Source organism: Pseudorca crassidens, chromosome 19 (genome assembly GCF_039906515.1).
Source record: "Pseudorca crassidens isolate mPseCra1 chromosome 19, mPseCra1.hap1, whole genome shotgun sequence".
NCBI classification, from domain to species: domain Eukaryota; kingdom Metazoa; phylum Chordata; class Mammalia; order Artiodactyla; family Delphinidae; genus Pseudorca; species Pseudorca crassidens.
The window spans coordinates 10805428-10819800 of NC_090314.1; the positions used below are offsets into that span (position 1 = coordinate 10805428).

The window sequence follows — 14373 nt, forward strand, 5'->3', positions numbered from 1 at the left end:
GCAGTTGACTAGATATTGCAGACGTTTCATTAAATATTGATTAACTTCGATTTTTTTGGTTCCCTTTCCTTATCTGGGAGCTTTTTTTTTCTTCTCCTTCTTCAGGTCTCAAACGCTTTCTAAGGCCTTTGAAAAGTTAATAGGCCCTGGGGGATAAGACAGCTCTACAGAACCTCCTCGTAGCCCCTCTCAAGTAGGGAGCTCTATTGAATGAATGAATGAATGAATGAACGAACGAATGAATGAGGTTAAGCCCTTTTCCCAAGTCTTCTCTCCAAGGGGGGTTCGCTTCTCAATCCTCTGTAATCTCAGCCCAGCCAGGAGTCTGGGTAGGGAGACGTCTCCCCTTTCAAACACCAAAACCGCAGCAGCGGAGGAAGCTGTCCGGCGGCCGCCGCTCAGAGGGCCTGGGCAGGGTCAACCTGGAGCCGGGGGTCGCGACAGTGCCGGGAGCGCGGACCGCCGACTGAAGCCGGCGCCCCAGCTTCAGGGCCGGAGCGCATGGGCAGAGCAGCAGCCCGAGACTTGCCTCCCCTCCCCCACTGCAGGTAAGCCGCCGAGCCGCGGCCCCCACCCCCCCAGCTGCCCCGGGAGTGACGTAAGGCCTCTGGACCGCGCTCCGGCCCCGCCCCTGCAGGCAGCGCCCGCGGCCCGAGGCCCGCGACTCCGCGGTGGAAGCCGGTCCCGCTGCGGGACACGCCGGCTGCGACAGGCAGAGGAGGCGGCGAGGCACTTTACTGGGCTGCCCCCTGCAGCCCGACGGCAGGACGAGGCGCGTCCAGGCGGAGCTCGGGACTGCGGCCGTGGCACACCTGCCCCGCGGTCCGCACGGCCGAGGCCGCTGCGGGGTCCGCACCCTATGCCCCGCGGAATCGCGGGGCACCCAGCCAACCGCAGCTGTCCATCTCCTCCCGAGCCAGCCAATCGCCCGCGACTGCCCCGGCCGCACCTCCCGGAATCTCTGACGGGCGTGCGGCTCAGCCTATGAGATGGGGGCCTCGGAGGCCTGGGCTGGGAGCGGGAGCCAATGAGCATCATTTCAGGTGGGTGGAGGGAGCGGACCTCGGGAAGGTAGCTTCTTTCGGGTTGCTAACGTTTTCCCTTGGAGATGGGCGCGCAAACGGACCAGTGGGTCTGGGGGCGGTGGTGACGGGCGTGGAGCTGGCCCAATGAGGGTGGGAGGGGGTGGGGCAGCCCGGAGTAGCAGTGCTAAAGGAGCCCGGCGGAGGCAGCGGTGGGTTTTGGACTGAGGCGCCGGATCTGTGGTCGCGGCTGGGGACGTGCGCCGGCGCCACCATCTTCGGCTGAAGGTGAGAGGTGCGGCTTCCCGGGTCCGAGTGCGGCGGCCGGGAACCGAGGGACGGTTTGTGGGGGAGGAAAGGATCCCCGGCTGGGGGCCCGGGCGGGTCTGTAGGGCAGGAACGGAGCCGAAGCGGGAGCTGGGGAAGACAGAAGGGGTTCTGGGCGGAGGGTTTGTGCTGCAGGGGCCGTAGATTCGCGCAAGGAAGGACCTTGGGGGTGGTTAACGGGACCCCGGTGGGTGGAGAGACCCCTGGAGGGGCGGGGAATGAGGTCCTTGAGAGTGAGACCCCTGCAGGGATTAGGGCCTGGGTGTGCGGGAGGACGACCCCTGGGGGGCTGGGGATGGAGATCTGCGGGTGGGCATGTGCTGACCTGATACTAGGCGTGCGGGATCCGTGGGGCGCGGGGTTGGGGGGGCCTCGTGCCCTGGTGGGTGTCCCCGGGGGTCCCGCGAGCCTGTGCTTGCCTCTCGGGAGGGGAGGGAGTCCTGGGGCGGGCTGGAAAGCGCCATCCGGGTTGGGGGTGGGGGAGCGCTGGACGGGAAGGGCCACTGGGTGGGTTAGGCCGGGTCCGGCATCCCGAGTGCGGTGAGGGGTTCGCCGAGGGCTCGGAAGGCCGGCGGCGCGCCGGGACCTGCGGGGTGAAGGGAGCGGAGGGCAGGGCTGCGCACGGCCCGGGAGGCGTGCGGCGGCGGGTGAGGGTCTCAGCAGCCGGCCGCCGGCTTGGGGAGGGTCGGGCTCCGCTGGTCCCGGGGGAGCTGGGCGAGAGAGCGGGGGGGCGTCTTCTCAGGGGCTCTGGGGACGGCGGGGGCCGGGGGTGGACACCCGGCCAGGCCCGGGCGGTTTGGGGGGGCGAGGCGGGAAATGTGGCGGGGGCGCGCTGCAGCAGGGCGGTCGGGGGGGAGGGTCAGCCCTCGCCTCGGGATCCCTTTATTGTGTAAGTGATCTGGGCATGGCTCGGCGCGGAGTCTCTTCCTGGCCTTCTGCAGTGGGGGTCACACCCTGATCCCATAAAATCGGCCTGGAATGGGGTCGGAGGGAAGTTGAAGGCGCGGAGTCCCGGCGTCCGCGGGGGCTTTGTGGGCCTGCGGTGGGTGGATGCGGCCCGGGGACCGGCGAGGCGCCCAGCCTGGCCTGTCTGGCAACTAGGGCCTTGGGAAGGAGGTTGGCGACTCTGGTCTGAGCTCGGCTGGTGAGTTTTGGGTAACGTGGCCTCTGCCTATGACCGTTATCTCTGTTCCTTGGGGCCTCTGCAGTTCCCTTCGAGATCACTGCGGTGGATGGAAGGGGGTGGGGTGGGGTAGGGGAAAGCAGGCAGGGTAGATCCCGACTGCAAATGAAACAAAGACTGCTGTTTTCGCTGGATAATATAATATCAAATATAATAGTTCGGCGTGGCTGAGATTTTTGTTTTTTAACATTGAAGCTGAGGATTCTTTGAGTCAGGCTTAATTATTCTTGATAGTGTCTCACTCTGGAAAACTTTAATGTATTTATTGTTTCATTTCCTTCATCAATCCACCTTTATTAATTACTCCTTCAGTTCCATGCTTTTGATGTTTAAGTATGCCCTGTCTGTCACGGACGCTGGAAAAGTGGCCATTTTATGCAGCTCCTTACTTCTGCATCTTAAATTCAGTTCTTTCTCGTCCTTATCTGGAGAAAGCATATGGTGTAATTGTGTGATACAGCACTAGCTTTTGCTGCAAAGGGATGTGACCCGAGAGGTTGGCTTTTTATTTGGGCTCCTTAGGGAAATCATTTCAATGAAGACAGGCTGGATGGAAGGTGAGATGGAGGAAATTTTGAAGGGTACGTTGTATGGTGAAAGACTCTAGGCTTCAGCAGATGATGTACTTACTTGTCATATAGGAAGAATAAAAATTCCTGGTGTCGGCTCCACGTTTCAGAAACATTTAACACGGTGTAAAGATATTCACAGAGGTGGCTTGGGCCATGAATAGCGATAGTGTCCTTTTGCACTTAGTTTGTATTTCTGCTCATTTGGTTGAACAGGATACTGATAAACGAACAGACTTACAGGTCTCTGTAATGTAAGTGACCTCTGTGGTAGCGTTACACAAATTGGGACAATTCTGTTTTAGCTTATCCGTCTTAGATGCGCTATCATATGGATCCCTTATCCATCATTTTTGTTTGGCTTTTTATATGCAAGATATTCATAAAACTGTTTTTCTGTGCCTGTACCTATAGTAGGTGCTGGGAGGCAGTCGAGAAGTTTCCTGGGTGATATTTCATTGAGAGTCTAAAATGGCCTTGGAGATGGAGCCCAGGGGTGTGTGTGTCTAAAAGCAAATGAAGGGGATGGGGCTTTGGCTCTGTAGGGAGCTAATTTGTGCACAGATAAATGATTCACCCATAATTAGGCAGTTATTTCAGATGACACCAAGAACCTTCAGATTCTGTCTGTTGCAAAGATGTTCCTATTTATTCCTTTTTTTTCCCCAATGTAGGTTTTTTTTTTCTATAAAATACAAAGCCTTTGCTAGATTGTGCTAGTGCGTTCATTGGCCGAGCCTGTATTCTTTTTTTTTTTTTTCTGGCGGCTTGTGGGATCTTAGTTCCCAGATCAGGGATCGAACCCCGGCCCCCGGCAGTGGAAGTACAGAGTCCTGACCACTGGACCGCCAGGGAATTCCCTGAGCTTGTACTCTTGAAGCCATGATTGATAATTGATCCTAGAGGCAGTATGTAGTGTACTACATGCCCTTCAAAGTTTTCTCCTTCTCACCTTCCATCCTTGTAGCATGTGCTCTGGATCTGAACTGAGTTTACTCCCAGCTCTGCCCCTCCTTAGCTCTGTGACCTCCAGCCAGTTATTGGCTTTCTCTGAACCTTGGGTTCCTCATCTGTAAAATGGAGATATGAATAGTACCTACCACGTAGGGCTGTTGTGAGGATTAAGAGTTAATACATACATAAACCGCTTAGAATAGTGCCTGGCCATGATTAGTGGTATATAACAACAGTATCTGCTGTTTTCAAAATTCTAGTATTATCCTTTCTGAAAGGCAAAGCATTTGGGAGAGGTTTCCCTGTTAAATACCAGCATTATCAAGATTAGGTACCAAATGTACAATGGAATGAAAAAAATACAACATATTTGGCAACCACAAGTGAAGAGTTAAGATGAACAAAACATCTTCACTGGACTCAGGGACTCTGTCAACTAAACAAGGATTTGAGCACCTACTGCCTGAGTCCTCTGGTACAAAGGCGAGGGAGGGTTAGAAGAATGCCAGGAGAGCGGTGCAAAATGTTAGGAGAAGGCTAAGGATTAAATTGCCAGGTTGACCTGAAGAGAACTTCTGAAAGGGTGGCGTTGGGTTAGGATTTGAAGGAATGGTTAGCTTTTGGTGGTGGAGGAGAAGCTGAAGCTTACAGTGAGGGTGGGCACCATTCATGTAGTATTGATCAGTAGGTATATAGAGGCCCTCCTGTGGACCAGAGGGTAAGCTCACCGTATGGCAAAGACAGGAAACCATCCTCATAGTGTTTAGTTAGTTGTAGAAAACTCTGGAAAAGTAAAAATTAAAAGTAGTTTGTGATCCCACTACCCAGTGAAGACCCAATGACTATTTGTTTCTTTTAAAACAAAAAGAAAAAAAAGCGTTTATGTAATTCCCCCCCCCCACAAAATCGGGAGCATATTGTAATCACACGATTGTGATCTCTTGTGGGGTTTTTTCCCTTATATTAAATTATAGGTGGTTCCCCACCTAGGAAAAGTACATACTGATAAATTTAAAATGTGTTGATTTGATCAAATAATTTATAAATCCATGATTTACTTTTAAAAAAAGAAAAAAGACCTGCCCTAGAAATGACCTGTTAAGTTGCTGTAATTTATAGTCATTTGTTAAATGTAAGCATATAATTACACGTGTAATGTAAAAGTAAAGAAATGTGGGCATACGTACAGGCAGCAAGGCAGTTTCTGAAGTGTTGTATGGGGTATACAGTTTATACCTAATAAGAATAAGAGTAACTTGTTATCGTATTTTGTTCTAGTTGGATATTTTCTCTTTTAAGAGACTGTCCTTCCTAAGGCAGAGTGTGTGTCCTATTGTCTGTATCCACATTCATCCAGGATAATTCCCATTTCAGAGCCATCCTCTTCCTAGCAGTGGGTAGCGAGTGTATAGGTTGGGAAGACAAAAAACTTGTTAATAATCTTATCAGTGCAGTCCGGAGAGGTGATGGGTTTTTGAAACCGTTCTTCAGAATGTACCTGTGTGCTTGAATATTTTCTCTATTGCCCTCTCCCACGTGGATGCCTAGGAAGGCAACTGCAAGTATAGTTAGAGAGCATATTAGCAATTCTATCGGTAGAAGTCTTAATGTTACATGTTTTGTGATTTTTTTGTTTGTTTTATTCTGTTTTGTGATTTTTGTTTTATCCAAGTGTATACTCCTTGAAACGTTAGCATATCCTTTAAATCAGGTTATGAATTAGTCTAAAACATTGGTTTTCAACCTTTTTTTCTACTCCAGCATACCTGGTAGTAACAGTGGTTCACCATGGCAACCAGAGAACTGTGGAGGAATGGTTCTCGAAGTGTGGTCCAGCATTATCGGGGAGTTTTTGTTAGAAATGCAAATTATCGGGTCCTCCACCCCAGACCTACTGAATCATAAATGCTGGCAGTGGGGCCCCGCGGTCTGTATTTTAATGAGCCCTTTAGGTGTTGCTGGCGCCCTTGCCAAAGTTTGAGAACCCTGCCCCAGGGCATGAGTGTTTGTAACCCTTTACATTGCTAACAACCAGTTTCTGAAGAATCTTAGCTATTTGATTCTAGTACCTTCTTACTGGGACTGAAAGGGCTAGTATCTTGTACCCACTATCAGTGTTTAATCTTTTAGGACAAAGATAAATAGATCCCTTTAAGAATCCGAAGAAAGTTATACGTGTTCTCCTCAGAAAAGCACAGATACACGAGAAAGTTGTACAACGTTTTTAGACCATTTCAGTGATTTCACGGAGCTTGAACTTTGTCTACAGCCTCGAGGTTAAGAGCCTCATAACAACTTTGGATGACTTTATGATTTCCCTTGCAGCCTTCCATTCTGTTGCCTTCCAAGAATCCCCATCATTTTGGGGAGAGGGAAAAGTTGGGAGGGTTTGATGGTTACTCACTTGCCTTCTTTCATTGACTTGGATGAGATTGGTAATAACCTGGAATTTGGAGTAATAACATTAGTATTTAATGATGGTGTTGGATTCCAGAAAGATATTGTCAGGCAGGAATGACGAGTCACATCAGAAAGGTGAGTGACGAATGTAAGATCCTGTCCTTTGATCCAGAAAGTCAATCCCACAAGTATAAGAGGAGAAGTAGCTTCAAGGACCACGAGTGGAGCTTTCGCTGACAGTTCCTTGTGAACCAACCGTAAATGAGCGCTCAGTAAACCACTTAGGTCTCGAGATACTGTTCATTGTAAAAGTCACAGAAGCAGTGCTTTCCCCAGTGTGGCCTAAGGCTGTGAACAGTTCCTTTTCTTCTGCACTGGTCAGACTGTGTCTGGAATATTCTGTTTGCTTCCAGTCCCCACACTCTAAAGGGGCATGGAGTCTGTTTAGAGGCGAGAGACCAGAGTGGAGGAGTGAGTCCTGATGAAGGACGGGATGCGGGAGAGGAACCGGCGGGGAGCAGCTGTGGGCCTGGGAGTGGAGACCTGAACAGCCCCCATCACATACTTGAAAGGCTGGGTGTGATGCCAACTTACACGCTCATCCCCTGTGGTCTCGTGATCACACTGAGGCCACATGGGCCATAGCAAAGCTGCAGGGGGCTGGCTTGGGGTGATTGTAAGGAAGAACGTCGAGTCTGTTGTCTGAAGGTAGGATGGGAGGCACATTCTAGACCTGAGGGGCGGTCTGCTGGCAGCCACTGTGCATTTCTGTAGCTATCAGTACATCCTGGTGGTCCAGCAGCACTCCATGGGCCTTTTGTCATGAAACTTTGTTTTCTTTTTCTTCCTTTTCCTTTCCCTTCTTAAGTCCCTGTTTAATTTGTGGTAAGGGTGAAATAGGAGATGGAGAGGGAAAAAAGGGTGAAACTGGAACTTTGCTTTTCCCTCCTGCTTGTTTTCCAGCCGTCAGCGACAGGCTACATCTTGAGTGGTCCTCAGACGACCAGAGTCATCATTTGTGGTCAGGCCTGAAATTTACCTTGGAAACCCAGTTAGTACGGCCATGGAGAGGGCTACCGCAGCTCCTTCACTCAAAGTTCACGCTTTCTGTTTCCCAAAGCGTTTGTTTTAGGTTTCTTAGAAGAGTAAAATTTGTGAACCATCGTATATTTTGGAGTATCTGACTTTGTCCTCCTCCTCTTCTCGCAGAGGCAGTCGCTCTTGGATCCCTTCTGTTCACAATGGCACAGAGAACTGGACTTGAAGATCCGGAGAGGTATCTCTTTGTGGACAGGGCGGTCATCTACAACCCTGCCACTCAGGCCGATTGGACGGCTAAAAAGCTAGTGTGGATTCCATCAGAACGCCATGGTTTCGAGGCAGCTAGTATCAAAGAAGAGCGGGGAGATGAAGTTATGGTGGAGTTGGCGGAGAATGGAAAGAAAGCAATGGTCAACAAAGATGATATTCAGAAGATGAACCCACCTAAGTTTTCCAAGGTGGAGGATATGGCAGAATTGACGTGCTTGAATGAAGCTTCTGTTTTGCATAATCTGAAGGATCGTTACTATTCAGGACTTATCTATGTAAGTATGCCCTCTAAGTAATCATGTGAAGTGGTGACTGGGAATTAATGGAAATTACACATGCTGTCCTAATCGATGTGGAATACTCACATACTCTCTGTTTAACGTGTCTATTTCTATTAAAGATAGAAAGATTGTCCCTTGCTTACCCAAGTCTCGCTTTGCTTTAAATCTTAACACATAATTTTAAATAATCCAGTCTGCAATTAAATATACTAAAATGGTATTTGAGACTTTTGTGTAGTGGTGCTCTGGAGCTTAATAAGAGGGGGGAGAGCGTGTGGCAGAAAGATAAGGGACTTTCATATGGTAATAAGAGTTGCATTAGTGGTGGGATACAGACGGCAGATTGGTAGGAAATCCAGTGTATATCCAGGGGGTATAAAGTGGCGGGGCTGCAAGCTTAGAGGTTTCAGTGAGGAGCAAGACCAAGGTCATCGGGTACAGGGAAGTCGGAAAGCGGAATGCTGAGGTTTTTAAGAGGAAACAGTTCAGGGTGAGATTGAGGCTGGGGTTGTCCTGTGGTTAGCAGCTGACACATGTGTCACAGTCACTGACGGTGTTGTGACCATATAGAAGTTCCCGAAAGTAATAAGGGATCGGGGTTGAGAGGAAAATGCAAGCCAGATACTGAAAGAATCTCTAATGCCAAAAGAGGCTTGAAGGGATGGTAGACACGGGTGGCAGTGATTTAAAGAAGGCCGGGTAATTAGCAGCAACATGGATGGACCTAGAGATTATCATACTGAGTGAAGTAGGTCAGAAAGAGAAAGACAAATACCATATGATATCACTTATATGTGGAATCTAAAATATGACACAAATGAGTTTATCTACAAAACAGAAACAGACTCCCGTACATAGAGAACAGACTTGTGGTTGCCAAGGGGAGGGGGGGGAGGGATGGATTGGGAGTATGGGATTAGTAGATGCAAACTATTATATATAAGATGGATAAACAACAAGGTTCTACTGTATAGCACAGGGAACTATATTCAATATCCTGTGATAAACCATAATGGAAAAGAATATGAAAAAGAATGTGTGTGTGTGTGTGTGTATAACTGAATCACTTTGCTATACAGTAGAAATGAACACAACATTGTAAATCAACTATACTTCAATAAAATAAATTTTAAAAAAGAAAGAAGGCAGGGTAGATAGAATGTAGATTTAGAATGAAGAGAAGTAGAGGGGAAGGTTGACACTGTAATGGTCTGAATTTGGAAAAGAGAAGTTGAATTTTATGCAAAGAGTGTGGTACTAACGTCCATGTATAATTCAGAACTTCAGCAAAGCAGAAGTCGTTTTCCCATCGAATTAGTTTATTTAGTGGATGTTTACTGAGCACCTACTATGTTCTAGGTGCTGGAGAGAGTGTGGTGAACAGGCCAGGCCAAATCCCTGCCTTTGTGGTACATCCTATACGGAAATAAAACAGGACTATGGGATGGCTTTCCCCAGCGGGTCAGGGAAGGGCTCTTTGAGAAGGTAGCATCTGAGCTGGAATCTGACTGATAGGAGGGAGCTAGCCATGGGAACATCTGAGAATGAGTAGTTCAGTTCATTCATGACCTTTGCCAGAGTAGTCTGAATCAAGCCTGGTGGTCTCTTTCATTTTATTTTATTTTATTTTTTTCTCTATGAGTTAGGATGCAAAGTAAGGGTAAGAGGCACCAGGGTCCGGAAGGTGGCTTGAGAATGCGTAAGGTTTGGAAAGGGGAGGAAGCCAAGGGTAAGAAAACAATTGGAGAGCAGCATTGGGAATCCAGCTGAGACTGAATAACAGAATGTGTAAGGTGGCCACATTTTTGTCTGGAGAGAAAGGAGTGGAGAGAGGGAGTGAGAAAACTGGGAAGTTAAGAGATTGTGGTCAGATCATTATGTTGACATCTGAGATTTGAGAGGTGAATCAATTTTGGATGATACCTGGTGTGGTGAATCGCAAAGGGCTGGAAATGCAGGGACATAACCAAAAAGCTGTGGAGTGCTGCGCTGTGGAAAGGAGCCTTTCTGCCCCCAGACCCCACCCTGCCCTCGAGGGCTGCTGCAGGGAGGAGAGAGGAGGGTAAGAGAAAGGGGAAGGAAGTTGTGGGTAAAAGGGAAGGAGGAGGGAAAAGACAATTTAGTCTTTTGTAGCCATTTCTCATGATAATTCTAAGACTTTGCAAGTGTCTTTTATTGAGTTTGTTTGATTTTTTTTTCCAGCTTAATTCGGGGACAACAGGAGTGAATTTCTGGGTTTCTTTTCAAAGCACGGCCCCCTGGGCTTTACAGAAGGAGAATCTGAGTTTTTTCTTTTTTAAAAAATTTATTTATTTATTTTAGGCTGCTTTGGGTCTTTGTTGCTTCCCGTGGGCTTTCTCTAGTTGCAGTGAGCGGGGGCTGCTCTCCACTGCGGTGCGCGGGCCTCTCATTGCAGTGGCTTCTCTCGTTGCGGAGCACAGGCTCTAGGCAGGTGGCCTTCAGTAGCTGCAGCACGCGGGCTCAGTAGTTGTGGCTCACAGGCTCTAGAGCGCAGGCTCAGTAGTTGTGACGCATGGGCTTAGTTGCTCCGCGGCATGTGGGATCTATCCGGACCAGGGCTCGAACCTGTGTCCCCTGCATTGGCAGGCGGATTCTTAACCACTGCGCCACCAGGAAAGTCTCTGAGTTTTTTCTTGAAGTACTAAGGTCACAGCAGAGGTGAGGGTTTGGGAGGATCATACCTTCAATTAGTGGGGTGGAGAAAGGGTTCCTATGGAAGATTCACGTTGGAGCGCTTGACTCTAAAGAAACCTACTAAGTGAATGGGGCTGTGGATGGCCGTGGCTGCTGAACACTGAGTGAAGGGTATAGTATTGGGCTTTGGAATTCACCCAGCACTTGAAATTGATCAATTGAGGTACCATGGTATAGACACTATAATAACTTGGATAGGACCTTTGGGATATATTTCTTTTCTTTTTTTTAAATAAATTTATTTATTTTTATTTATTTATTTTTGGCTGTGTTGGGTCTTTGTTGCTGCACACGGGCTTTCTCTAGTTGCGGCAAGCGGGGGCTGCTCTTCGTCGCAGTGCACCGGCTTCTCATCGTGGTAGCTTGTCTTGTGGCTCGTGGGCTCTACAGCGCAGGCTCAGTAGTTGTGGCTCAGAGGCTCCAGAGCACAGGCTCAGTAGTCGTGGCTCACGGGCCCAGTTGCTGCACGACATGTGGGATCTTCCCGGACCAGGGCTCGAACCTGTGTCCCCTGCATTGGCAGGCGGATTCTTAGCCACTGCGCCACCAGGGAAGTCCATTGGGACATATTTCTATAGATAAGACATAACATATGTTCATTTAGGTAAGTTACTAACAGGTTTGGTTATGTTATTTCCTTATATTTTCTTTGGATTTAATCTCCCTAACTTCCACCTTCTCAGGTCATTTTCATCTTCTTAATAAAACTACTTAAAAACTGCAGATGTCTTCTCTACTGCGTTTTAGCTTACTTCACACATTTTGACATGTAGTATTTTTAGTGTTCTAAATATTTCCTAGCTTCTATTATTCCTTATTTAACCTATGAACCATTTAAAAGTATACTTTTAAAATTCCTAAATGTTGTTTTTTAAGTTATCCTTGTGTTATTGATTTTTAAATTAATATAGTCCATATAATAACACTCCTTGTTTTTGTGAGACTTGCTTCATGTAGCATATTGTCAGTTTTTATGAGTGTTATGTGTGTTTGTTAAGAATGTGTTTTCTGTTGGGTGTGGAGTTCTATATGTGGCCGTTAGACTGTTTTTTAATTGTGTTTAAATTTTACTAATTTCTCTCTTCTTGGTCTGTTGATTATTGAGAAGTGTCTTAAAATCTCCCAGTGTGTTTTCTCAAACTAAGTATGCATTCCTTAAAAATATAGTTTAGTTTTGCCTGTTGATGAATTTTTATGTGAATGCCTCTCTTAATACATACCTTTTTGTGTATTTTTGCTCAGCATTACAATTTTAAGATTCACCCACATTACTTTGTGTTGATGTAACTCAGTTGTTCTCAAAGGGTGCTCTACAGACTCCTAGGGTTTCTTTAAGACCCTTTCATGGGATCCTTGAGGTCCAAACTATTTTCATGATTATTGAAGACTTTATTTGCCCTTTTATTGTTGACATTGGTACTGATGGTGTAAAAGCAACGGTGAGGAAAACTGCTGACACCTTATCGTGGGTAAAAGCAGTGACCCCAAACTGTACTGGTGGTCATACTAATCCAGTTTCACTCCAGAATGTCCTCGGTAAAGCAGGAGGAATGATTGAATTTATTTCAGCTCTTGAGAACACATCTTTTAATATTCTGTGTGATGAAATGACAAGTATGCATAAAGCGCTTCTGCTGCATATTGAACTAGGATGGTTGCTTTGGAAAAAAGCACGTGTGTAGCTATTTGAGTTGCAAACTAAACTTGCTGCTTGTTTTGATAGAATACCTTTTTATTTGATAGAATGGCTGATAGATAAGCTTTGATTAATTCACACTGGGGTATTTGGCAGACATCTTCTTGAAAATGAACAAAGTGAGCCTGTCATTTTAAAGGAAACAGTTGAATGCATTTGTTGACAATGATAAAATTTGAGTTTTCACATGAAAATTAGAATTTGTATCTGCCACTGTGAACTTGACAGCTTGTCAACACTTAAAACCTTCCTGATGAGAGACAGATGGCAATATTAATGAATGTGATTTTTTTTTTAATGTCATGTAGTGTGAAATGTCATCATTTGGAAGACTTGAACAATTCATTGAACCAGAGTTTTCCAAATGATGTGTACATGATGTTACAAAGTCATGCCTGGGTAAAAGATTCATTCACCTGTGCAAGCTTAGCCAGTGGATTTGATGTATGTAACAGAGTATGAAAAGTTCATGGACAGGGTGTCAGATGCTACATTGCATCTAATCTTTAAGAAATTCTTACTTGTCGAGTTTTGGTATAGTATCGAAGAGGAATATCTATAATTACATGAAAAGGCTGTTAAACTACTCCTCCCTTTTCCAGTTAAATATCAGTGTAAGGCTAATTTCATGTGTTTCAGTCAAAACAACATCACAGTAGACTAAATGCTGAAACAGAGTGTTGAGTGTTTTCTATTAAGAAAATTGAGTGTTTTCTATTAAGCCAGACAATAAAAGATTTGCAAATATAAAACTGTACCACTCTTCTCACTTTTATTTTGAAAAACAAAAGGTTATTTTTCATAAGAAATGTTATTTATTGTTATTTTTAAATGAATAAATACACATTTAAAAACTATGTATGTATATTTGTATAAAAATATATAAAACAAAAGATCTTTAGGATCTTTAACAATTTCTAAGAGTGGTAAAGGGCCCTGAACTGTAAAAGTTTGGGTGTTTCGTTCCTTTTTGTGGAATGTAATGTTCCATTGTAAGATTTTTGCCCCAATTTATTTATCCTCTCAACTGTCTTTGGACATTTTATTTTTCCATTTTGTGGCTATTATTGTACAAACAGTGCTTCCGTGAACAGTTTCGGACGTGTCCTGGTGCACATAAGCATGGCTTTCTAGAAGGTGTATAACTAGGAGTGGAATTTCTGGGTGATATAGGACATGCATATCTTTAACCCATATCTTCAGCTTTTCTAGATAATGCCTAAGTCAGTCAGATTCCAGCAGGAAACAGAAGGCCCTCTAACTAGGTATTCTGTGAATTTAATAAGGGGACGATTTACAAACATGTGAATAGAGTTTAGAAAACAGATGCAGAAATGTCGCAGTATCCCAGCACTAGTGATGGCTGAGAGCCCTGGACCCATCTTCATCTTTAAAGGAACAAAGAGCTGTTACCTCAGCTGGGAGAGGATGCCACGTGGAGAGGGCTTCCTGGTAGGAATTGTGGCCGCCTTTAGAGGGAAGCAGACAACTAGCAGGGAGGGGCCTGGGGGATAAACATCCTGACTTCATTCTCCCCCTACCCTCAATCTCCTGCTGCCTAGCTCAGTTTGAAGCCAGAGGAGAAGGGAATTTGGTGATACATTTCTTAGGGTCAGCCTCAGTTCCATTTGGAATTTAATTTTGTGTGTGGTATAAGGTAGGGGCAAGGTTAACTTTTTTCCCCCAAATGGCGATTCAGTTGACCCAGTGCCATTTACTGAAACGTAGCCCTCTCTGCACTGCTCTGAAGCGCCACGTTTGTTGTAAATCAGATGGTCATAAATGTGTGCTTGACGACCTGTTCTGTGTCACGGGTCTCTGTGCCTGTCCTTGGGCTGACACCACATTGTCTTGATTATTACAGCTTTAGACTATGGCTTGGTGTCCAGTAGGGTAAGTTCTCTCATTTGTGTTC

General features: G+C 46.3%; 1 protein-coding gene across 7 annotated transcripts in view; it reads left to right on the plus strand.

Moving 5' to 3' along the window:
* Positions 1 to 892: 892 nt before the first annotated feature.
* The window catches only part of MYH10 (myosin heavy chain 10), a 134233-nt gene continuing 120752 nt past the window's right edge, over positions 893 to 14373 (plus strand). For 2 of the 7 annotated variants that reach the window (XM_067717129.1, XM_067717130.1), the window contains exons 1-2: positions 893 to 1043; positions 7665 to 8041. In XM_067717129.1, coding sequence (XP_067573230.1) covers positions 1028 to 1043; positions 7665 to 8041 — 393 coding nt within the window. In that variant the 5' untranslated portion in view covers positions 893 to 1027. Of the gene's footprint in view, positions 1044 to 1074; positions 1311 to 2246; positions 2494 to 7664; positions 8042 to 14373 lie in introns of those variants that run through there. The other 5 variants (XM_067717134.1, XM_067717131.1, XM_067717135.1 and 2 more) reach the window with 4 other exon arrangements.